General features: G+C 38.8%; 1 protein-coding gene across 1 annotated transcript in view; it reads right to left on the bottom strand.

Moving 5' to 3' along the window:
- CSMD1 (CUB and Sushi multiple domains 1) overlaps nucleotides 1–25,467 on the bottom strand; it is a 1,818,880-nt gene that overhangs the window by 471,910 nt on the left and 1,321,503 nt on the right. Inside the window, exons 9-10 of the mRNA XM_061177359.1 lie at nucleotides 24,289–24,413; nucleotides 13,759–13,880 (exon numbers count right to left, since the gene is read on the bottom strand). Coding sequence (XP_061033342.1) covers nucleotides 13,759–13,880; nucleotides 24,289–24,413 — 247 coding nt within the window. The remainder of the gene's footprint in view (nucleotides 1–13,758; nucleotides 13,881–24,288; nucleotides 24,414–25,467) is intronic.

The following is a 25,467-nucleotide window of genomic DNA, read 5'->3' as shown; positions in this document are numbered from 1 at the left end:
AGAAAAATAAAAGGTGATCACTTCTAAGATGTGTAAAGTTAACCAGGAACAGAAGAATTAACTAGGGAACCTCAGAGCCTCAAAGAAAATGGATATTCCTGCCTCCGTTTATCATAAAGCACACACACACCACTTATAGAAAACAAAAGAGAAACAAACAAACATAAAACCTTCTCCACCCTTCCGTCCTGAGGACCAAGCATCATTCTTCTGGGCATATGGGGACATACAATTATTGCTACACACAAAGCCTGTGTCTACCTCTCCGCAGTCGTTCTTCACTTCTGTACTGCAGTCTGCACACTGCTGATGCTGTCTCCATCATGTGTGCGTGTGTGTATGCATACACATGCGTGCACATGTGTGTGAGTGTGCATGTGTGTGTAATTCAGGTTTTGGCTTAAAATGCAAGCAAATCAAAAGCACACACCTTGTTTTCTATTGTCTTTTGAGTGCCAAGAAGAGATATAAAAATAAGTAAATTTGGCTAAAGAAGTCAAGAGTCAGAGCTGAGCAAAATGAAGAGAGTGCAGGTGTCCCTGTGACAGAAAAGAAAGGATATTGGGAAGGGCAAGTCCAGAGACCTGAGAAGGAAAGTCACATGACCCTAACTCAGTTCATGAAAGAGTTTGCAAATATTAAACAGTGATGATGGGGAGGACGCTGACAACAAAAGGGCTGGTACAGAGAGGGGAATATATTGGAGAGTTGACAAGGACGAAGTAATGAATCAATAACACAAGATGAAGGATGACGGCCCAGAAGAATACAAGGGAGCCCCTAACGTGCAGTGAAGGGAAGCTGGCAAGGAACCCAACTTTCCTGGCAGAGATTAGTGACATACAAGAAAAGTAAACAGACCCCATCGTGGCATTTGGGCTGGAATGGTGTCTGTGAGGGAAACACAAGGATGCTTAGTGCAGTGTTATAGCCGACAGTGGTGTCTAGTCTCTGCTTCTCCACCAATCTGTGACTCCCCTAATGGGAAAAGAACTATATCTATTCAAATTATCTATCTATTTGAACTATATCTATTCAAATTCCATTTCTAAACAGGTTAAAGTGTTGTAAATGGAAATGAATGCCTTTTCTGTATCTGTATGAATTTGTTACTTCAAATTATGTACAAAATCCACTGAATAATAAAAGAAGTCAATGCTCCTTCCCCCAAAAGGACTCTGATAAACAGCTGTATTTTCTTAAAAGCATTGAACATAAAGCAAATTTTATTATTTGTCTTTAGATGTTGAGTTATTCATTAAATCAAAGGTGCAATATAAATGTATAAATTGCTGTGACTGGTTACCCATCTCTTAAACATCTCTCAAATCCATTTTCTTCTCTCCAAGTCTGATGCCGTCGTGCTGATTTAGGTTCATATTGTCTCATAATTAAAATAAAGTCCTGAGGTTTCCTGCTTCCGATCTGGTGCCCTTCAAATCTGTCCATCTGACTGTGGGCAGAATGGTCTCTAAGACATAATGTGCATTATAATGTCCTTCCTTCCCGCCATGTCGTGCCCTACACTGACACCCTGGGCCATTAGCATCACATTTAAACCCTTTACCTGCCATTCAGGGTTCCATTTATGTCTTTTTGAATCTAGCTTTATTATTATTAAGAATAATAATAGAGGGAGGGGCAAGATGGCGGAAGAGTAAGACGCGGAGATCACCTTCCTCCCCACAGATACATGAGAAATACATCTACACGTGGAACTGCTCCTACAGAACACCCACTGAACGCTGGCAGAAGACGTCAGACCTCCCAAAAGGCAAGAAAATCCCCACGTACTTGGGTAGGGCAAAAGAAAAAAGAAATAACAGAGACAAAAGAATAGGGACGGGACCTGCACCAGTGGGAGGGAGCTGTGAAGGAGGAAAGGTTTCCACACACTAGGAAGCCCCTTCGTGGGCAGAGACTGCGGGTAGCAGAGGGGGGAAGCTTCGGAGCCACGGAGGAGAGCGCAGCCACATTGGTGCGGAGGGCAAAGCGGAGATTCCCGCACAGAGGAGCGGTGCCGACCAGCACTCACCAGCCCGAGAGGCTTGTCTGCTCAGCCGCCGGGGCGGGCGGGGCCTGGGAGCTGGGGCTCGGGCTTCGGTGCTAGCCGGGAGGGAGTCCGGGAAAAAGACTGCAGCTGCCAAAGAGGCAAGAGAATTTTTCTTGCCTCTTTGTTTCGCGGCGCGCAAGGAGAGGGGATTCAGAGCGCCGCCTAAACAAGCTCCAGAGACGGGCGCGAGCCGCGGCTATCAGCGCGGATCCCACAGCAACAGGGACGCAGAGGGAAAAACGGAGAGATTCCCGCACAGAGGCTCGGCGCCGAGCAGCACTCACCAGCCCGAGAGGCTTGTCTGCTCACCCGCCGGGGCGGGCGGGGGCTGGGAGCTGAGGCGCGGGCTTCGGTCGGATCCCAGGGAGAGGACTGGGGTTGGCTGCGTGAACACAGCCTGAAGGGTCTAGCGCACCACAACTAGCCGGGAGGGTGCACGAGAAAAAGTCTGCAGCTGCCGAAGAGGCAGGAGACTTTTTCTTGCCTCTTTGTTTCGCGGCGTGCAAGGAGAGGGGATTCAGAGCGCCACTTAAACGAACTCCAGAGACGGGCGCGAGCCGCGGCTATCAGCGCGGACCCCAGAGACGGGCATGAGACGCTAAGGCTGCTGCTGCCGCCACCAAACAGCCTGTGGGCGAGCACAGGTCATTCTCCACACCGCCCCTCCCGGGAGCCTGTGCAGCCCGCCACTGCCAGGCTCCCGTGATCCGGGGACAACTTCCCCGGGAGAGCGCACGGCGCGCCTCGGGCTGCTGCAACGTCACGCCGGCTTCTGCCGCCGCAGGCTCGCCCCGCCTCCTCCGTACCGCTCCCTCCCCCCGGCCTGACTGAGCCAGAGCCCCCGAATCAGCTGCTCCTTTAACCCCGTTCTGTCTGGGCGGGGAACAGACGCCCTCAGGGGACCTACATGCAGAGGCGGGTCCAAATCCAAAGCTGAACCCCGGGAGCTGTACGAACAAAGAAGAGAAAGGGAAATCTCTCCCAGCAGCCTCAGAAGCAGCGGATTAAAGCTCCACAAACAACTTGATGTGCCTGCATCTGTTGAATACCTGAATAGACAACGAATCATCCCAAATTTAGGAGATGGACTTTGGGAGCAGGATATATTAACTTTTCCCCTTTTCCTTTTTTTGTGAGTGTAGATGTGTATGCTTCTGGGTGAGATTTTGTCTGTATAGCTTTGCTCTCACCGTTAGTCGTAGGGTTAGGTCCGTCCGTTTTTTTTTTTTTTTTTTTTGGCTTAAAAATTTTTTTTTTCCCCTAATAAATGTTTTCTTAATAATTTTTTCCTTATTTTCTATTTTTAAAAAAATTTTTAATAAGTTTTTTCATATTTTTTATTTTAAAAAATTAAAAAATTTTTTTTCTTAATAAATTTTTTCTAAATAATTTTCTTCTTATTTTTAGTATAAAAAATTAATAAATCTATTTTTAAAAATTAAAAAAATTTTTTTCTTAATAAATTTACTCTTAATAATTTTTTTTCTTATTTTTTATTATAATTGCTTTATTTTATTTTATTTTATCCTCTTTTTTTCTTTCTTTCCATTTTTTCTCCCTTTTATTCTGAGCCGTGTGGATGAAAGGCTCTTGGTGCTCCAGCCAGGCATCAGGGCTGTGCCTCTGAGGTGGGAGAGCCAACTTCAGGACACTGGTCCACAAGAGACCTCCCAGCTCCACGTAATACCAAACGGCGAAAATCTCTCACAGATCTCCATCTCAACATCAAGACCCAGCTTCACTCAACGACCAGCAAGCTACAGTGCTGGACACCCTATGCCAAACAACTAGCAAGAGAGGAACACAGCCCCATCCATTAACAGAGAGGCTGCCTAAAATCATAATAAGGCCACAGACACCCCAAAACACACCACCAGACGTGGACGAACCCACCAGAAAGACAACATCCAGCCTCATCCACCAGAACACAGGCACTAGTTCCCTCCACCAGGAAACCTACACAACCCACTGAACCAACCTTAGCCACTGGGGACAGATACCAAAAACAACGGGAACTACGAACCTGCAGCCTGTGAAAAGGAGACCCCAAACACAGTAAGATAAGCAAAATGAGAAGACAGAAAAACACACAGCAGATGAAGGAGCAGGGTCAAAACACACCAGACCTAACAAATGAAGAGGAAATAGGTAGTCTACCTGAAAAAGAATTCAGAATAATGATAGTAAGGATGATCCAAAGTCTTGGAAATAGAATAGACAAAATGCAAGAAACATTTAACAAGGACGTAGAAGAACTAAAGAGGAATCAAGAAACGATGACAAGCACAATAAATGAAATTAAAAATACTCTAGATGGGATCAATAGCAGAATAACTGAGGCAGAAGAACGGATAAGTGACCTGGAAGATAAAATGGTGGAAATAACTACTGCAGACCAGAATAAAGAAAAAAGAATGAAAAGAACTGAGGACAGTCTCAGAGACCTCTGGGACAACATTAAACGCACCAACATTCGAATTATAGGGGTCCCAGAAGAAGAAGAGAAAAAGAAAGGGACTGAGAAAATATTTGAAGAGATTATAGTTGAAAACTTCCCTAATATGGGAAAGGAAATAGTTAATCAAGTCCTGGAAGCACAGAGAGTCCCATACAGGATAAATCCAAGGAGAAACACACCAAGACACATATTAATCAAACTATCAAAAATTAAATATAAAGAAAACATATTAAAAGCAGCAAGGGAAAAACAACAGATAACACACAAGGGCATCCCCATAAGGTTAACAGCTGATCTTTCAGCAGAAACGCTGCAAGCCAGAAGGGAGTGGCAGGATATACTTAAAGTGATGAAGGAGAAAAACCTACAACCAAGATTACTCTACCCAGCAAGGATCTCATTCAGATTTGATGGAGAAATTCAAACCTTTACAGACAAGCAAAAGCTGAGAGAGTTCAGCACCACCAAACCAGCTTTACAACAAATGCTAAAGGAACTTCTCTAGGCAAGAAACACAAGAGAAGGAAAACACCTACAATAACAAACCCAAAACATTTAAGAAAATGGGAATAGGAACATACATATCGATAATTACCTTAAATGTAAATGGATTAAATGCTCCCACCAAAAGACACAGACTGGCTGAATGGATACAAAAACAAGACCCATATATATGCTGTCTACAAGAGACCCACTTCAGACCTAGAGACACATACAGACTGAAAGTGAGGGGATGGAAAAAGATATTCCATGCAAATGGAAATCAAAAGAAAGCTGGAGTAGCAATTCTCATATCAGACAAAATAGACTTTAAAATAAAGACAATTACAAGAGACAAAGACGGACACTATATAATGATCAAGGGATCGATCCAAGAGGAAGGTATAACAATTGTAAATATTTATGCACCCAACATAGGAGCACCTCAATACATAAGGCAAATACTAACAGCCATAAAAGGGGAAATCGACAGTAACACAATCATAGTAGGGGACTTTAACACCCCACTTTCACCAATGGACAGATCATCCAAAATGAAAATAAATAAGGAAACACAAGCTTTAAATGATACATTAAACAAGATGGACTTAATTGATATTTATAGGACATTCCACCCAAAAACAACAGAATACACATTTTTCTCAAGTGCTCATGGAACATTCTCCAGGATAGATCATATCTTGGGTCACAAATCAAGCCTTGGTAAATTTAAAAAAATTGAAATCGTATCAAGTATCTTTTCCGACCACAACGCTATGAGACTAGATATCAATTACAGGAAAAGATCTGTAAAAAATACAAACACATGGAGGCTACACAATACACTACTTAATAACGAAGTGATCACTGAAGAAATCAAAGGGGAAATCAAAAAATACCTAGAAACAAATGACAATGGAGACACGACGATCCAAAACCTATGGGATGCAGCAAAAGCAGTTCTAAGAGGGAAGTTTATAGCAATACAAGCCTACATCAAGAAACAGGAAACATCTCGAATAAACAACCTAACCTTGCACCTAAAGCAATTAGAGAAAGAAGAACAAAAAAACCCCAAAGCTAGCAGAAGGAAAGAAATCATAAAGATCAGATCAGAAATAAATGAAAAAGAAATGAAGGAAACAATAGCAAAAATCAATGAAACTAAAAGCTGGTTCTTTGAGAAGATAAACAAAATTGATAAACCATTAGCCAGACTCATCAAGAGAAAAAAGGAGAAGACTCAAATTAATAGAATTAGAAATGAAAAAGGAGAAGTAACCACTGACACTGCAGAAATACAAACGATCATAAGAGATTACTACAAGCAACTCTATGCTAATAAAATGGACAACCTGGAAGAAATGGACAGATTCTTAGAAATGCACAACCTGCCGAGACTGAACCAGGAAGAAATAGAAAATATGAACAGACCAATCACAAGCACTGAAATTGAAACTGTGATTAAAAATCTTCCAACACACAAAAGCCCAGGACCAGATGGCTTCACAGGCGAATTCTATCAAACATTTAGAGAAGAGCTAACACCTATCCTTCTCAAACTCTTCCAAAATATTGCAGAGGGAGGAACACTCCCCAACTCATTCTACGAGGCCACCATCACCCTGATACCAAAACCAGGCAAAGATGTCACAAAGAAAGAAAACTACAGGCCAATATCACTGATGAACATAGATGCAAAAATCCTCAACAAAATACTAGCAAACAGAATCCAACAGCACATTAAAAGGATCATACACCATGATCAAGTGGGGTTTATTCCAGGAATGCAAGGATTCTTCAATATACGCAAATCAATCAACGTGATACATCATATTAACAAATTGAAGGAGAAAAACCATATGATCATCTCAATAGATGCAGAGAAAGCTTTCGACAAAATTCAACACCCCTTTATGATAAAAGTCCTGCAGAAAGTAGGCATAGAGGGAACTTTCCTCAACATAATAAAGGCCGTATATGACAAACCCACAGCCAACATTGTCCTCAATGGTGAAAAACTGAAACCATTTCCACTAAGATCAGGAACAAGACAAGGTTGCCCACTCTCACCACTATTATTCAACATAGTTTTGGAAGTGTTAGCCACAGCAATCAGAGACGAAAAAGAAATAAAAGGAATCCAAATCGGAAAAGAAGAAGTAAAGCTGTCACTGTTTGCAGATGACATGATACTATACATAGAGAATCCAAAAGATGCTACCAGAAAACTACTAGAGCTAATCAATGAATTTGGTAAAGTAGCAGGATACAAAATTAATGCACAGAAATCTCTTGCATTCCTGTATACTAATGATGAAAAATCTGAAAGTGAAATTAAGAAAACACTCCCGTTTACCATTGCAACAAAAAGAATAAAATACCTAGGAATAAACCTACCTAAGGAGACAAAAGACCTGTATGCAGAAAATTATAGGACACTGATGAAAGAAATTAAAGATGATACAAACAGATGGAGAGATATACCATGTTCTTGGATTGGAAGAATCAACATTGTGAAAATGACTCTGCTACCCAAAGCAATCTACAGATTCAATGCAATCCCTATCAAACTACCACTGGCATTTTTCACAGAACTAGAACAAAAAATTTCACAATTTGTATGGAAACACAAAAGACCCCGAATAGCCAAAGCAATCTTGAGAACGAAAAATGGAGCTGGAGGAATCAGGCTCCCTGACTTCAGACTATATTACAAAGCTACAGTAATCAAGACAGTTTGGTACTGGCACAAAAACAGAAATATAGATCAATGGAACAGGATAGAAAGCCCAGAGATAAGCCCACGCACATATGGTCACCTTATCTTTGATAAAGGAGGCAAGCATATACAGTGGAGAAAAGACAGCCTCTTCAATAAGTGGTGCTGGGAAAATTGGACAGGTACATGTAAAAGTATGAAATTAGAACACTCCCTAACACCATACACAAAAATAAACTCAAAATGGATTAAAGACCTAAGTGTAAGGCCAGACACTATCAAACTCTTAGAGGAAAACATAGGCAGAACACTGTATGACATAAGTCACAGCAAGATCCTTTTTGACCCAGGTCCTAGAGAAATGGAAATAAAAACACAAATAAACAAATGGGACCTAATGAAACTTAAAAGCTTTTGCACAGCAAAGGAAACCATAAACAAGACCAAAAGACAACCCTCAGAATGGGAGAAAATATTTGCAAATGAAGCAACGGACAAAGGATTAATCTCCAAGATTTACAAGCAGCTCATGCAGCTCAATAACAAAAAAACAAACAACCCAATCCAAAAATGGGCAGAAGACCTAAATAGACATTTCTCCAAAGAAGAGATACAGATTGCCAACAGACACATGAAAGAATGCTCAACATCATTAATCATTAGAGAAATGCAAATCAAAACTACAATGAGGTATCATCTCACACCGGTCAGAATGGCCATCATCAAAAAATCTAGAAACAATAAATGCTGGAGAGGGTGTGGAGAAAAGGGAACACTCTTGCACTGTTGGTGGGAATGTAAATTGATACAGCCACTATGGAGAACAGTATGGAGGTTCCTTAAAAAACTAAAAATAGAACTACCATATGACCCAGCAATCCCACTACTGGGCATATACCCTGAGAAAACCATAATTCAGAAAGAGTCATGTACCAAAATATTCATTGCAGCTCTGTTTACAATAGCCAGGACATGGAAGCAACCTAGGTGTCCATCATCGGATGAATGGATAAAGAAGATGTGGCACATATATACAATGGAATATTACTCAGCCATAAAAAGAAATGAAATGGAGGTGTTTGTAATGAGGTGGATGGAGTTAGAGTCTGTCATACAGAGTGAAGTAAGTCAGAAAGAGAAAAACAAATACAGTATGCTAACACATATATATGGAATCTAAGGGGAAAAAAAAAAAAAAAAAAAAGAGGTCATGAAGAACCTAGTGGCAAGATGGGAATAAAGACACAGACCTACTAGAGAATGGACTTGAGGATATGGGGAGGGGGAGGGGTGAGATGTGACAGGGTGAGAGAGTGTCATGGACATATATACACTACCAAATGTAAAATAGATAACTAGTGGGAAGCAGCCGCATAGCACAGGGAGATCAGCTCGGTGCTTTGTGACCACCTAGAGGGGTGGGATAGGGAGGGTGGGAGGGAGGGAGATGCAAGAGGGAAGAGATATGGCAACATATGTATATGTGTAACTGATTCACTTTGTTGTAAAGCAGAAGCTAGCACACCATTGTAAAGCAATTATACTTCAATAAAGATGTTTAAAAAAAAAAAAAAAATGAGGAAAAAAAAAAAAAAGAATAATAATAAAGAGAAGGAGGAGGAGGTGAAGGAGGAGGGAAGAAAAGGAAGAGATGGAGAAAGAGGGAGGAGCAAGGGGAGGAAGAGGAGGAAGAAGGTATTTGTCTTAGTATTTGGAAGACAACGTTTTAGGTGTTTTACACTGATTTTATACTTTTCACAACAACCTTCGAAGGTGGGTGCTGTTAACACCGTAAGGAAATACTGGGGCTCAAAGCCATTAGACGTTAGATGGTTGTTTTTTGTATGCCACCTAGTCTGTGATATTTTGTTATAGCAGCCTGGACGAACTACATAAGACAACGTTTAAATGTCTTAAATCACTTCAATCCTGAGTTTAACACCAAAAGAATACTACTCTCTGAGGAGCTCAAATTAAAATTAGGTACTAAAATTATGCCAGCACAAAATGTATTTGAGAAAAAAATAAACACTCACACTCACACACACATATATCCATATATCAAAGGATTCCAAGGAAAGCTGTCTTCCATGTTTAATCCTTTCAATGAAAACCCCTGGGATAAACATTTGTGAGCATTTGCTAGTAATTCCCATAATCTGTGGTTCACTAACCACCTATTACTTTTAGGGAATTTGGTCACAGGACTCCTCAAGAGTTTTACCTGAGAAAATACGGATTGTTGAATGTGTTTACAATAAAATATATTAATAAATATCTTATTACTGTGTTAATTTTTACTGAATTTCTACTAGACTAGTTCGGCAAGAACAATTGTTTTAGAAACCTGCTTCTCCACTAAATTGAATCTTCTTGAGGAACTTTTTTTTTTTTTTTCAACTTTCTGCCTACATATCAGGTTCTCCTAATACACGCATATTAATATAATACACATAATACACATTATATTACTACATATAATTCTAATATGCATTATATATAATGTGTTTTAATATAATATATATTAGGATAATTATATATGTATATATATAAACATATGTAAGTGAATGGATTTCTAGTATTCCTTTTAACTTGACATCCCTCAGTACTATAAATTGTAACATACGTTACTAAGAGACACAATGAACTTCCCACAATAATTACTTTCTATCAGCCGTTTTATGTTAACGCTTGGTATAAACTGACACAGGGAACTTGGTTATATAATGGTCAAAGCAGACCTAAGACCAGGAAAGAGTATAAATCATCATGAGAGGGTTAATCTTTCAAAAAAAGAGGAGTTTACTAACTCATCTCTCATTGACTCATCAATTTGGAAATTGATTTTAGATTTCTATTCAATCTTATTTCTTAAAGTTTACAAAGCATGTCAAACAACAAATTAAGGTATACCAACAACTTCTTATCTAGAATTCTGTTAATGCTTCTAGCAGGAGTCACTGTCTGGAAACCTTTACATAACTGTTCTTTTCTCTTATGCTCAATATGTAATATACCTTCATCACCATGCGCTTCATCGGGAAACCCCCTTATGTGGACTGCCTCCCAAGGAATCAAATTAAGCCTAATTATACTTAATGGCAATGGCTGCTGCTTAATTTGGATGGTAATTCTGCTTAATTGAGATGCCTTCAGGTGACTAAGTAGTGCTCTTGTAAGAAGATCAGTGTGTTAGTCTATCAACTGGAAGCCTTGGTTCTTCTCTGAACATTTCACCAAAATAAATAAAGGAAGGCAAAGAATTTTCTGAAGCAGTATAACACAAAATTCCTGAAATTTAAGTTGTTAAGTGTTACGTGTTCAGAGTCAATAAAATATATATGAAGTCTTTAGAAAAATCTATGTAAATGTACAAAAACATGAGAGAGAAAAGTGAACTTGTATAATGAGAAAAATGTATAAACCCAAACTGCATAAATTTCATTTGTCACTTTGCAGTTTGGTCAAGTTTAAAAATCAACTTCAAAACATCAAAGGACATATTTAATGAGTTTTAACTAATTTTAGTCCACTGGTGTCTGGTAAAACAGGATTATAATAGGATCTGAAACATATGAAAAGCAAAAGATCAATCTGGTGATAACCAAAATCTCTTCCTTTGACCTTTTACTTGTCTGCATGTGATAGACATGACTGGTTACCCATAACCATTGGCCCTTTCTCTGGCTTTCAGATGGTTCTTTCCTCAGGCTGTCCATGATCCGGATTGTGGACATTTTACTCAATTGGACCAGAAGGGAAGCCTCTGGGAATTTCTAGACAATTCCTACCATTTCTAAGAAAGACATGCCACATTTCTTCACTGAACACTGAATGTGATGGTGTGGCAGCATCTTGTGACCTGAGGGGGATGTTATCACTGCTCTGGAGACCCGAGCAGAAAAGAAAGGCAAACACTTGAGCCCTCAGCAAAGTTAATGAGTTCCTGAATTAAACCTGGAATCTCCCTGGCTCTGCATGAAATAGTTTTTCCCTAAAACTTCTGGCTTTTAGTCAGCTCTTCTATTATCTACAGCCAAGAATATCCTATTGACGCACTGAATAACCTATTATCTCACTTCCTTGTGGTTCTCGTCAAAGTGATAATGGAATAGATAGCTACAAAAGAAACAACTCTTCTTTAGGGAGGAAGAAAGCTAACAAAGAGGCTATCACAGTGCAGTGCAAAGAGCACATGTGTTTTTATCCTGCAATAAGAGTAAGTAGCTGTGCAATCTTACCTTCCCTGGGTCTCAGCTTCCTCTCTGTCAGGTAAAGGGTTGAGACAATGGGAACTCTAAGCTTCCTTTATTTGCACAGAGATATCAATTATTCCAGTATATACAGTGTGGATGAAGAATGTCGCCTGCTGCATCAGTAAACAAAGGATGTTGTGGCCATCAAGCCACCAGCCTCTGCACCCTGAGGGGATTCAGGTTGGAGAAAAACAGGATACTGGCCCTAGACAGTTGAGGTGCGTTATCAAAGGAATGATTTCATTGGGCCCAGACTCTTGCATCTTCCCACACATAGAAAAGCGCTAAATTCCTCAACTTGAGAGGTCTGGTTTTCTCTTATTAACAGTGATCTTTGGATGTCCGACTGCCTGTTTTTTCCCAAAACCTCCGTTATATCCTGGCCCCTCCCGTACCTCTTCAGAGCAGTCCCTGAGATCTATATGAGAGGCTGTCTCCTGGGCTTACGTCCTCAGTACATCTGCCGAATAAAACTAATCCTCAACTTTTAGGCAGTGCTTTTTTTCAGTTGACAATTGGAAAGAAATAGAAACACAGATATACAGGCATATGTTCCATATAGGAAAATATTTATGATTATCCCATATGTAATCTGGATTTAAATGAATTTTTAAAATATTGGAAGGGAGTTACACAAATCCCCTGATGATTTAGTTTGGAGCCACTCCTTTCCCTGTTGGAACACCAGGGTATCCCACTTCAACCATACAAGAGTTTAGTATTTTAAAACTCTACGTGGCACTTCTAGTTGCAAGATCACTACCATTCATGACAGTGGAGCCAAGTCCACCCTCCAGCTGGCCCTGAGAGAAAGATGATGCCACCATCAGGATTCTCTTTGGCTCCTTCTGTCTCCTCTGCATGATGTCACACACATCCCAGGTTTCAGCAGCTAAGGAAACACCTGGGAATTCCGAATTGACCTCTACCAGGGAGACCCACTTGGAGATACAGCAGGCACCTCACTCTCACTATGCCTAGAGCCAAACTCATCATCTCTTCCCATAAAAGACTGGTTTCTGAGCCCCTTTCCCTGGTTCGAGGTAGGGAGAACTTAGAATCTATTGCTCCAATCTGGAATAATTAGGAGAATAAAGAAGGGCATTATCATCAGTAATTATGCAAGGACAGCGCATGTCCACCAGGACTCCCCAGGAAGCTAGACCCTGTGCCCATTCTGGTCAGGGCTTCACGACACACCCCAAAGCCATTCTTGATTCCTCCTCCTCCTCCCCCCTCACAGCACCTGCACTTGAAGCCATGTGGACACAATGTTAAGCAAGAGAATCAAAACCACCTGCCCATGGCTCCTCACCCCTTACTCCACACCTTCCACCCATCAGTCATCAAGTTTTGCTGAGTAGATATTAAAAGTTCTCATCACAAGAAAAAATACGTGTAACTGTGTGAGGTGATGGATGTTAACTAAACTTATTGTGGTGATCATTTAAAAACACACACCAAATCATTATGTTGTACATCTTAAACTATACAATGTTATATGTCAACTATTACATCACAATAAAACTGGAAAAAAAAGAGCATAAACATAACCTCCAGAAGCAGTAGGAGGCAAGCACACTGAGAATACTCACTAAGAATTAACTGAATCTACAACTGGCTTTGCAACAAATGTAGACAGATACACACACAAAGCAGCAGCAGATTTTCAATTAAAAGAACAAAATGTAAGGGTGCATGACATTCACCAGGTTGTTCGTTGTAAACAGTTGCCCAGGCAGAGTGCTGATTTCATCAGGTACGCAGAGGGGGAAGATGAGAGCCTTACCTTGTCTGGATCTGTTGTGGTGATGACCCACACACAGTGTGCATTGTCTTCGTACTGAACTGGGTAATTAGGGGAGGTAATGACACCACTGGGCCCACGCAGATTTGATCCACACGTTCTAGCTAGAAGTACATAGAGATGATATTATTTTCCACAGGATTTCATCTGTGTGCTGAAGACACAAGATATACATGGAACTTCAAGTTATGTATCTAGCATTTATTGTAATGAAAAGCTATTTGTGAACTCAAGTTGGCAAGTAGATTTTACTCAGCCTTCAGGACCCTTGCTTGGTATCTGCAACGTTTACCTGGAACTCTTTATTATATTATGTTTCCCAAGGCACTGCCATTCACAGAATGACTTAATTACAATAGCACCATGGACAATGTCAAATCAAATTAGTCCATTTCAAGCACCATTCTGACTCAGAGACGGTCTGTAGAGACCTTTGGTTGCACGCAGTGCAATAAGAATTCAGGAGACCGGAGTTAGTGTCTCAACTATGCCCTACACGATATGACCTTGAACCAGTAATCCCGACCCCCCGCAGCTTCATCCTTTTCATTTTAAAAGATGGTGGAACAGATGATATTTAAATTTCCTCTCAAGTTTTACACTGTATCATTGTATTCTGTAACAAACTGTACCAATTTCCTTATAGCACAATGCAAATAAGAACTTAAAATACAGTTGAATTTGTGAAGAAAGAAAATAGAAACGGTGGCTCTAAAAGGAAAAAGAAAATATCTTAAAAATGAAAGACCAAGTAAATCACGGAAGTAACATAACCCAATAAGAATGACTAAGTTTTGAATATAAAAATATTTCAACTGATCTCCACTTTAAGAAAGAAGCCTTTAAAAAATCAATACACAATTTTGTAAATCACATGTCAGCCTGAACTCCACTCTTAACATTAATAATTTAAACTGGGTTTGAGAAAAGAGCAGAAGAAACTAATTTCACAAATAAGAACTAATACAAGAGAAGCTCAGGTTCATTTTCCTAAGATATCATATCACACGAACTGATTAAACTGCTGTCCACTGAAGAGTAGATTTTATTCATAACCCACCCTTCCTTCCTTCCTTCCTTTTGTTGGCTGAGCAGGTCAGGTATTGTCCTAAGAGACTGAGCTACAAGAGAATAGGATTCTGACCCCCAAGGGCCAGGTTGTAGGGGAGGAGTCACAGAAACCATTTAATGGGGAAATCCCTAACTGCCCTCCAGGAATATCTCTCTCTCTTCCATTTACATTGATACAGCAATAATATCGATTATGCCTATTCCTAGTATTGTAATTGTCAATGTACAGATCTCTCTTTCCAACAAGGCTGTGGTTCCCTTGACCTTGGGAAAGCATCCTTCCCTCACTTATCTGTATATCCTCAACACCATATCTAATGTTGATAGTTGCTGACATAAAAAATGTGGGAAGCTGACTTTACACAACATTTCAGGTACTTGATACTTACTATGAAAATAATTAGCTAAGAATTAATCTACTATACATTGATTAATAAAAACATATGAAAGTTAGCTTTTAAAATATTGGCATTTGCTTTCCAGATGAACACCACTTTTTAATAAATATGGATAAAGTGTCACCTGGTTTGCAAAACCCAGTAGGCGTGTCTTGGCTCCAAAGGTCATTGAACAGAGCAGAGCCCACAAGCACATACACCTGTGCTGTACAATTTCCCTCACCAGTGAGTCTGCTTTTAGGAACACGTTCTAGAGAGGATCATGAACTTCAGATCTGAAATTTTCCTAAAGCCCTCTAATATTACGGGTATTAATTACAGAAACTTAGAAGAAAAGTTATCAATAAAATTTGAGTTATCATACCTTTGTGTTACCCTACTTTGTGAAATTTCACACTGAAGAGCTGACAGAAACATAAATAGAGTGTTACTCAATAAATATCTGTTGACTAGTTTTCAAGTAATATTATCAAAGTGCCATCCTAAGCATTTCAAACTTTGAAAAAAGACATGTGAAGAATGTGTGCAGTGGGGAACTAATGTGTTACATTACCACGGACAATTTGTATTCATGCAATCATCAGCCCCAGCTGTCACTCTGCTGGAAAGTTCACCAAATCTGACAGCCTGTCAATGGCCCTGGGTCTTAGTTGTTTGCTTTGAAGCTTGACCTCAACTTGACTTATTAAAATTGGTTCCCAGCTCTTCATGAAATTCACCTTACCCACTGTTTGGGGAGATAGGATTTTTAGTGATTATATTTTTAGTGAGATAACTATTAGTAAAATTTACATAGGGAACCAGCACATTTTCTACATTTTCCTGCATACATGGTACTGTGTTTCACACAGAACAAGTTATGAATCCAGTCCCTTCAGAAGTATTTCTCACCAAAACTTGTCAAATTAATACATAAAATATTTTTTCGTTTTCTTAGAACTATGTCCCTATTTTTGCAGTACATTTTCCTAATAAATTAACTTTTTAACTCTTTTTTCTACCCATACTTTTAATCAAGCCATCAAAATAATCAGCTGAAATGAAGTATGTGGGAATATTCAGGGCAGGGATTTTGTTTGTTTTGTTTTCCTCCCTGTATAACCTCAACAATCAGAACAATTCCTGGCATTCAACAGTTACCCCATAGATATTTGTTGATGTATTTTTTGAGTAGGTTGATAGGCTTAAATAATATGATTTAACTCTAATTATTTACTTCTAATACTCTTTCTTGGGAAACTGTTGAAAATTTTAGCTAGTACCTCAGTCTTTGCCTTTCTAAGTCGTCCCCATTCTAATCATCTGCCTCTTCATCATGTGATCATCCTACCGTCATCACACCAATTACGATTCATTAGGTACTAGTTTCTTATATCAAGGCTTTCCTACTAGTCAGAGACAATTCTCAGATTTTCTACTGGCCACAACTCAAAGTTCAACCATCTATGTGTAGAGTTGCTATCAGATAATAATAATGTTTCTTGAGTTATCATGATCTCTGTGTGCCATTATCCAAATCCACATGGTGGTTGAAGTACAGACTGGACATTATCTTCTATGTCTCCCGCAGATGATCTATTGCCTGGGGTTTTTTCTCTACTCTCTGGTTCTGCTGCAGGAAGGGTCATACCAAGCTTCAATTTCTCTGAATTGTATAGTGGAGAGAGCAGAGTGAACTCTACTCCTTCCCCTGTAGCTGCTCAGACACAGAGAAAGCTTAGCGCCCTGCTCTGATTATGATGAGCAATCTCACTGTGTCCTTGCAGACGGGGAACTACTTCCCAAACAGTTGCTTCTGGATTAAACACACATTGGATTAGTCAACAAAGTATTTAATTAAGCAAATAATCAGGTAATTACAATATACTAGTGCCAAGCAAGTTTTTATAGCAAGATTTAAATGCATTCCCATAATGGAAATGTATATACACATTTATACGTATTACAGTTGAATATCACTTTCTGCTCCTGCAAAGGCTTTCCCCCTTGTCAAAACCTTTTTGGAAATATAACACCTAACGTAAAGTAATTTACACTTAAATCTTAAAAATGCTTAATAAATGTTCTTTGATAATAACCAGGACCTAATTAATGTATAGCTAATATCACTCATGTGACAGTGTTCTAAATTTGTAAACTCAAATTTTGCTTATATCTTACATGTTTTTAAGATAAAAGCAGAATTCACAAAATGATCATTGGAAATATAGATCAAGAAGGAAAGTGGAAAGGGAGTATAAAACTAACCAATTCTGAATGTCAATCTGTGCCATTTATCCATTTAATCACTGAATATTTATTACGTATAAAACATTTGTTTCACATAATTTATCTTATATAATTTGAAGTAGTCATTTATCTATTTATGTATAATCAGTTCCAGGAATCTTTACTGTTCTATAGTAACTACTTAATTAATCAAAATAGTTGAAGAGAATAATATTCTAATCGACCAAACTTAAATTAATAGGATATCTGGACTCACATCTGAAGCTTTTTTCAAGCACATTAAGAATTATACTGGATAGTGTATATCTTGTATGATTTAGAAGAAAACCACAGATTTTATGTCTATAACCAGACTGTCAACCAAAATGGAGAAAGTATGTCAGAGGTTAAGAGCTTGCTTTTCTTAATCACACCTGAGTTCCAAGCCTGGTTTATGAAGTTACTAGATGTCTTATCTTAAATTATTTCATTTTAAGCCTCTCAGGTTATCCACATAATAATCATAACTTCATCTATGATAGCTGTAAGGACTGAAGGAAAGAATTCGAGTAAAGCCTTCAGCGCATTTTCCGACACACCATAGCATAGGGAGTAAGGAAATATACAGTAAACGCTTTGTAAGAGTTGGGCACTGTTTCAGGCACAGAGGATACAGCAGAGAGAGAACAAAATTAAGTTGACTTCCTCAGGCAATTAAACACCTGACCATCTAATTCAGGAGGATATTTGACCTTTACAGAAAAGCAGAGTCAGGGTTCAAAGCATATCTGGAAGAGGGTGGGTATGGAAGGGTTTGGATGAGACAACATCTGATGACCAGTGTAGGATAGAGACCCATGTGGACACCTGGGGCAGAAGTGTTCCAGGCAGAAGGAAAACAAATGCAAGGGAGCTGTCACAAACTTCCCAGGCAGGTTCTAGGAACATAATTAGCACCAAATTCACATTAGCTTTCAGGTCGTTTTATGTCAGTAGAATTTGAGAGGAGTGGTATAAAAATACATGGCTTTGTTATTTCCAGTAACTTAATAAAAAATAGAGAAAAACATGTTTTTTTCCCAAGTGACATTCAAGTAAAGAGTATAAATCCTTAGGAGTCTAGAAGCGAAACCAGAAATTTATCCAAATTCACTGGAATTAAAGTAAAAGTTAAAAGTGTGAGAAATTAAGAGGTACAAACTTGCAGTCATGAAATAAATGAGTCACAGCATAGGGAATATAGGCAGTAATAATTTAATAACTTTTTATGGTGACATATTGTAAGCAGACTTATCATGGTGATCATTTTGTAATGTACAGAAATACTGAATCACTATGGTGTGTAACAGGAACTAACATGGTGTTGTAGGCGATTATACTTCAAAAACAAACAAATGAACAAACAAACTCATAGAAAAAGAGATCAGATGTGTGGCTACAAAGACGGGGGATGGTGTGAGGGAGGAAGGTGGTCAAAAGGCACAAAATTCCAGTTATAAGATAAATAAGTACCAGGGATGTGATGTGCAGCATGATAAATACACTTAATACTGATGTCTCTTACATATGAACATTCCTAAGAGAGCAAACCCTGAGAGTTCTCAATATTTTTATATCTATCACAAGGAAATATTTTTTCTTTAAAACGTGTGTATGCTTCTTTAAATCTCTGCGCTCACAGCTACCTGATATAATAATCAGTATTAAAATATAATCTTACAATTGGCTCTGGACCTTTAATCTGGTAGAATGAAGTCATCTTGCAGTTATAAATGGTCTTTTCACTACTATTTAAAAGGTCATTTCTGTATGGACAGAAACTGTGAGTAGGGAAGAATAAACTGTAAAGTTCTTGGTAAGTGAAAAGTTAATAAGTTAAGGGTAATTCTGAGCTAACCTGACCTGGAATCCCAAGATAATAATAACTTTATTCTGTGACCCTTGGTAGCTCTAATTGGCTTCCATGTAACCACAGTTAGAATTGCAAAAAACACTTCACTTTTCTTATGTGCCCTTTCAACTCAGAGAGCAACTAAAAATATTAATTCCACAGATCAAAGTGCATTAGCATTAAAAGAAACTCTCTCTATATATCCCCCCTAAATATTGATGGAATGAAATGCCAGCTGGAACATTTTACTTAAAAAAAAGAAGTATATCCTCTTCTTCTCTTTTTTGTTTGCTTATTTAAAAAATCTACTGCTAGTTAAAGATACTTATACAGTTTCAAACAGCTCATATTTTACCCTGTGAAAAATCATAATGGTTGTTTTCATATCCCTAAATGAAGTAAGCATAATTTCAAACAAAATCACTTGTGTAATTACTGAGCTATGGCAACCATTCATCCCTGTGGTAACAGGAAGAAAAGGTAACATCTCCCATTCTCAGAGCTAATTAGCTAATGTAAGCAAGCATTGGCTTAGGACCCAGTGTCCAGATGTGAAAGATCACTCCTGACTCACTGCAATTTATCAAATGCCTCTATCAGATATTCCTTCTGTGGAGAAGGCATGATAATTACTTAAGAGTTAGAGACCCTTCATGAAGAAGGGAGCCTTGAGAATCAGTCCTTCCTTAACTGACTGAGCTGAAATCTCATAATGCATGCAATGCTCAGACCAGAGGCATTTTATTGCATTTGATAGATAGCTGAATTTAGAACGTGTGGCTGAGATGATCAATATAAGGGCTGCTTTAAAGGCTCAGAGTGCATCAGGAAGACCCAAACCACGGTGCTCGCCTCTTACATACAATGTATTACGGGGTAGCACAGAGGAGAAGATGAACTTGAAAAACTGCACTTGGTGTCTGGAACCTACTGACAGCTAAGTAAATATCCCTATGTTCTGTTTTGGGTAGCATTTGAAACATCATTATGTTTCATGTTATCCATTTCCCCCTACATTTTAGACAGCTAAAGCTATCTTTATAGAAACAGCCATAAAAGCTCCACCTAAAGAAAGGTTTTTTCAGCTCTTCTTTAATTGAGGAATCAGTCATTAAAAGCCAGTAGAGACACTATTTAAAGGAGGGAATGATGACAGACTCAGGGTTCCTAAATGTTGCCAACCTGGAAAATGTATGGGCTTTAATAGAAGAAAGTATGTTCTACACTGAGGGATGCCTGCCAGGAAACCACCCATGACTCATGGAGGTCACTGCTTCCCTTCACACCCACAAGCGTGCTGAGCGCTGAGAAAACTGGAACTGGGCTGAGCTACACAGCCAGAGTGGCGCTGTCCATGGTAGCCACTAGCACATCTGACTACTGGGCACTTGAAATGCCACTGGTCTGAGCTGAGATGTGCTCTGAGCATAAAATGCACACTGGATTTCCAAGACATAGTATGAATAAAAGAAAGAGAAAAAAGTAAAGCATCTCCCTATAATCTTTTTGACTATACATTAAAATGATATTTGTAATATTTTGGGTTAAATAAATTATCAATATGTTATTAAAATTAACTGCACCTGCTTCTTTTCCTTTTCAAATCTGGCTACCAGATGTTTTAAAATTACATCTGTGGCTTGCATTTTATTTCTAGTGGAGAGCCCTGCTCTAGAGACTGCTCGAAGTGATCCTCTATTGGGTCAGCCTACAGATGCACTAAGACGTTTGACCATCCATCTGTATATGTAATTGATCAGGTCATGGTACATGGTGATTACTTATGTTATATAAGACTCTGTCACCCAGACTAGAGGGAAGGGTGTTCCTGCTGCCTTTGCAGGAGGAAGCTGCCTCTTGTGAGAGGGCCATGTGGCCAGGAGGTGAGTACAGAGCAGAGAAAGGGAGTTGGGTGTTGAAGTGGAGGACAGGTTCCTGGCTTAACCATGATACTTACAGATGAGCCCTTTCCAGTCCAGAAAGTGGGATATTCATACACACACACCTCCACCCTTTTTTTCATCCATATAGCTTACACAGATAGTCCTGCACTGATACAAAAATGCCAAGGGACGTGAGAGAGGGATGAATGATTCTCTAATTTATTTGCACTCTCCACTCATGGAAAGCTGCAGATGATACAGGGAAGCAAAAAAAAAAAAAAAAAAAAAAAAAGTGTCATTTATTCAGTGATTTATCCCACCTCTCCTTATAAAAATATACCCCCATGGCAAAGAGTCCCTTAATATCTATTCTCCTTTTCTTTCATAGAAGTATAATTGTTTGGCATATATTTAAACATACAGAATAAAAACTATATCTGTTTCTAAGTCTCACAACGAGGTGAGAGTATCTGGCTGGATTCTGGCCAATGAGAACGAGCAGAAATGCACGTGGCGGTCTCTGCAGACTCTCGTTAGCACACGTCTGCTAGGTCTCTCACTGGTTCTTCTCACCTCCTCCATCCAGTCACCTGGAGTGTGGATACCACCGTGGACTGTGAGCATGGAGGCGTGACCACAGTGAGGACAGAGTGAGTCTTGAGGACATTTTCATATCTGAAACAGACCTGCCATCCTTGTCCTGTACTGCCTAGCTCTTAACTTCTGTATAAGAGAGAAATCCACTTCCATTTGTTTTAAGCTTCTCTTGGGTTTGGTTTTCTGTCACCTAATTGTTATCACCTAATTCTAAACAGTTTATCTCAAATTCTCCTATTTAGGAGATTTCAGGACTTTAATTTTTTTTGTTTAATGCCGTACTACTCCAAATGCTCTAAAATACATATTTCTTTAAAACTGTGTTTTTAAAGATATTTTTTATTGTTCTCTAGACACAGTCTGCTATCGTTCTAGTATGCAGATTTAAAATATACATCCTATAAGAAAACTCTTCCTTAATTATTTCTTCCTGCTATAGCTCATTATTTCAGAAAGTTAAAAGTAATAAATTGAAAAACAGCTAAAGGATTAGTCCATGAAAATGAAGGTACATGTAATTAAAGCAAAACAGTTAACAGCTGGGAGGAAGAAAGAGGAGATGAATATAGTTGAGTGTGAAAAAGAGAAGTGGGTGTGGAGAGAGGTGAGGAGGCTTCCACGGGAAACCAGACCAAGAACCACACAACAGACAAAGACCCTGTGGGAGAGCTTTCTCTTCTAAAATGATAAAGTAGGACATTAGAATCTACGGGAACAGGAAGTCAAACGACTCCTCCTCTAATTACCTCTAAAAGTGAGCAGTTGGTGGTCCAGGGGGATGGAGGGAACTGTCCCACCATTAGCCTGGATGGAGCAAGCACCTGAGTGTTTGACACCAACCAAATCAGCGTATAAGCTGGGGCCAACGTGCTGGGAAATTGTTTTGAGTGTAGATGAGATTTGGGGCAAAGGGAAAAAAAAAGGAAAACTTCTGGATTCATAAATAAGGTAAGAATCAAATAATATCCTACTCAATAGTCCCTTAATGTTACTCTAAAATATCAATTTAAAGCAGATGCACATTTACTAGTTTTGTCTAGTGTGGGCTTTTAAAATAACGACATATGTTCCTGGTATAGAAGAGCAAGAAAAACATTTGAAAATGAAAGCATATTTTTTCCTTAGGGCAACGATAATACCTGTGGCTTAGTCCTCATTTGTAACTGGGGCATGAACATTACCACCCTTTCATGGGAATAAGGATTTTGCTACAGTTCCTTTGAAAGCCTAATGATGTCGCTTTAGTATTAGTGTACAAATAGTCTAGTGACCAAAAGGGGAGGGGCGCAGCCATACACATTTCCTGACCAGAGATGGGTGCTTCTCCAAGAAGGGAAATTTTTCATGGGAAAGGGCCACCTGCAACCAGACCACATGCCCACTCTGCCCTCAGGATGCATAGATGCTACAAAGCTGTGTTTTCTACATGTAAAAAGCCACCAAGTTGTTATAGGTAAAGGTACACTATACTAAATAAAGCCTGCAATCTAGTATTTTAGCTGTGATGAAACTAGCAATGTATTTTGCAACTACTTCATTTCACAGGATATAACTTACACTGTTCATCTTGTATTGTACCTTTTTACAACTGGAACATTTTAAAATAAAAATTTATGAATCCATTCACTTGAAAAAGACTATAAGGAGGGATAAGATATTCTTATATATGAAAGTATATAAGAATATACTTTTTATTCCTTGTTCAACTTACTACTTTTTTTTCTTCTTCCTTTAAAACTACCAATTTGCATAAATTATTTTATGGCCAAAATGCAAACAAAACAAAATACCTAGTTCTTCTTTTAATTTTATTGATTCTTCCTTAGTAAAATAGCCAAAACAGTTTTCTGCTGGGTTCACTATGGCTTCTATAATTCTGGTAGAATTCTTCACGTACTTCACAGAAGCAACAAATACATACTTTGACCTCATTGAGGAAGATGATGATAATGCAGTATTTTGCTCTTCTATGTCCTAGTTTAATATGATTTAATAATAAAATGATGGCTCCAGATCATGCTAACAAACTCCCTTTATCACTGATACTATCAAAACCCAAGAATTCAACTTCACTACTATTGCAAAGTGAGAATTTTTAGATTTGCAGGAACATGCATAAAGTTTTCCAAAGCATCTGGTTATGTAACATATTTTCATACATATGCAAACTGTGTATATAGATAGATGGATACCAAGTTATATCGAGTATGTGTGTGTGTGTTTGAATGAATAGATTTACTCATGTATTTCCTGAAATTTAAAAACCACAAATATCCTTGGAAATGTTTGCCTCCTAAAAAATTTCAAAAAATATTTCTTGTTTACCTACATCACTATGAAAGCATAAATCATCACCACGTTTTGCTCTGCCTATACACAGTGCTTTGCACTTAAATCGTTCAGAAAAGCATGCCAAATCTGAGTAAAGAGAGAACCTGGGCAGACGCAATCACATAGGCCTTACCTCGGCAAATGGGCCGGTGGTCACTCCACGCAGCCAGAGTCTCCGTGACTCTCTGACACGTTATGCTCTTGGATCCCTGGAGCACGTAATTGTCCTCACAGGAGAACTGTACATTTGCACCAACCCTGAGCAATTACAAAACCAAAAACAACCCGAATTATTCATGGAAGACTTCTTAAAAAAATCATCACAGTGTTGCTACTGTGTTATGCCGTCAAAACGATATTAAACATTAAGTGATCCATTAGTAATTATTCACAGATACAACCCTCTAATGCAGCACAAGACCTGGGTTCAAATTTCCGTTCTGCCAACTTCTGCTAAATAAATATATGATCCTTAAGGTATCTTCTCTAAAATTAAGACAATAACAAAGGTGGCAGGACCATGTGTTGTGGCTTAAGTAAGAAAATGCATGTGAAAGAAGTGAACCCTGGAAACAAAACAAAGTTGGATGTCATTCCACGTGGATAAATATCTTACCAAAAAAAAGACTGAAAAAGCCTGGGTTAAGAAAATGTCTCAGTACACAGAAAGACAAGTGTTGTATGATTCCACTTATATGAGGTATCAAAAACAGTCAAATGTACAAAATCAAAGACTGGAATGGTGGTTGCCAGGGGCTGGGGGGAAGCGAGGCAGGGGGGAAATGGGAAGTTATTAATTCAAAGGTATAAAGTTTAAGTTAAGTAATATAAATAATTTCTAGAGATCTGCTATACATCATTGTACCTATAGTCAACAGTAATGTACACTTAAAAATTTTAAAGAGATAAATCTCATGTTAAGTGTTATCATCATCATTATAAAACTTGCTTGCAATGAAAATCAAGGAAAAAAATGTCTCAGTAAAGAATTTGTTATCATTGCAAACATTAATTATATTAATTATATTCAGACGGAGGCCAGTGCTATTATATTTCAGAAATACATCTTATAGGAAAAGAATAATTTTATTTAGAAAAAAGCAATCCATCCAGCCTAGAGTTAGATGAAAAACTGCTTTGGCTCCAGAGCTGCCTCTGAAAACATGAAGCCCTAAGGTTGTAAGCAGTAACGAAACGTGATTGCAGAATCACAAACCAACAGGTGCATGAGAAGATGTGAGAGGCATACATCAGGTCTGAGCACACCCAATCACTTCTTCTAAGGCTGTTGTCTGGCATTGAGTTGAGTGCA

Source organism: Eubalaena glacialis, chromosome 20 (genome assembly GCF_028564815.1).
Source record: "Eubalaena glacialis isolate mEubGla1 chromosome 20, mEubGla1.1.hap2.+ XY, whole genome shotgun sequence".
In the NCBI taxonomy this organism is placed as follows: domain Eukaryota; kingdom Metazoa; phylum Chordata; class Mammalia; order Artiodactyla; family Balaenidae; genus Eubalaena; species Eubalaena glacialis.
Note: the sequence above shows the minus strand (reverse complement) of the source record. Positions and strands in the feature narration are given on the sequence as shown.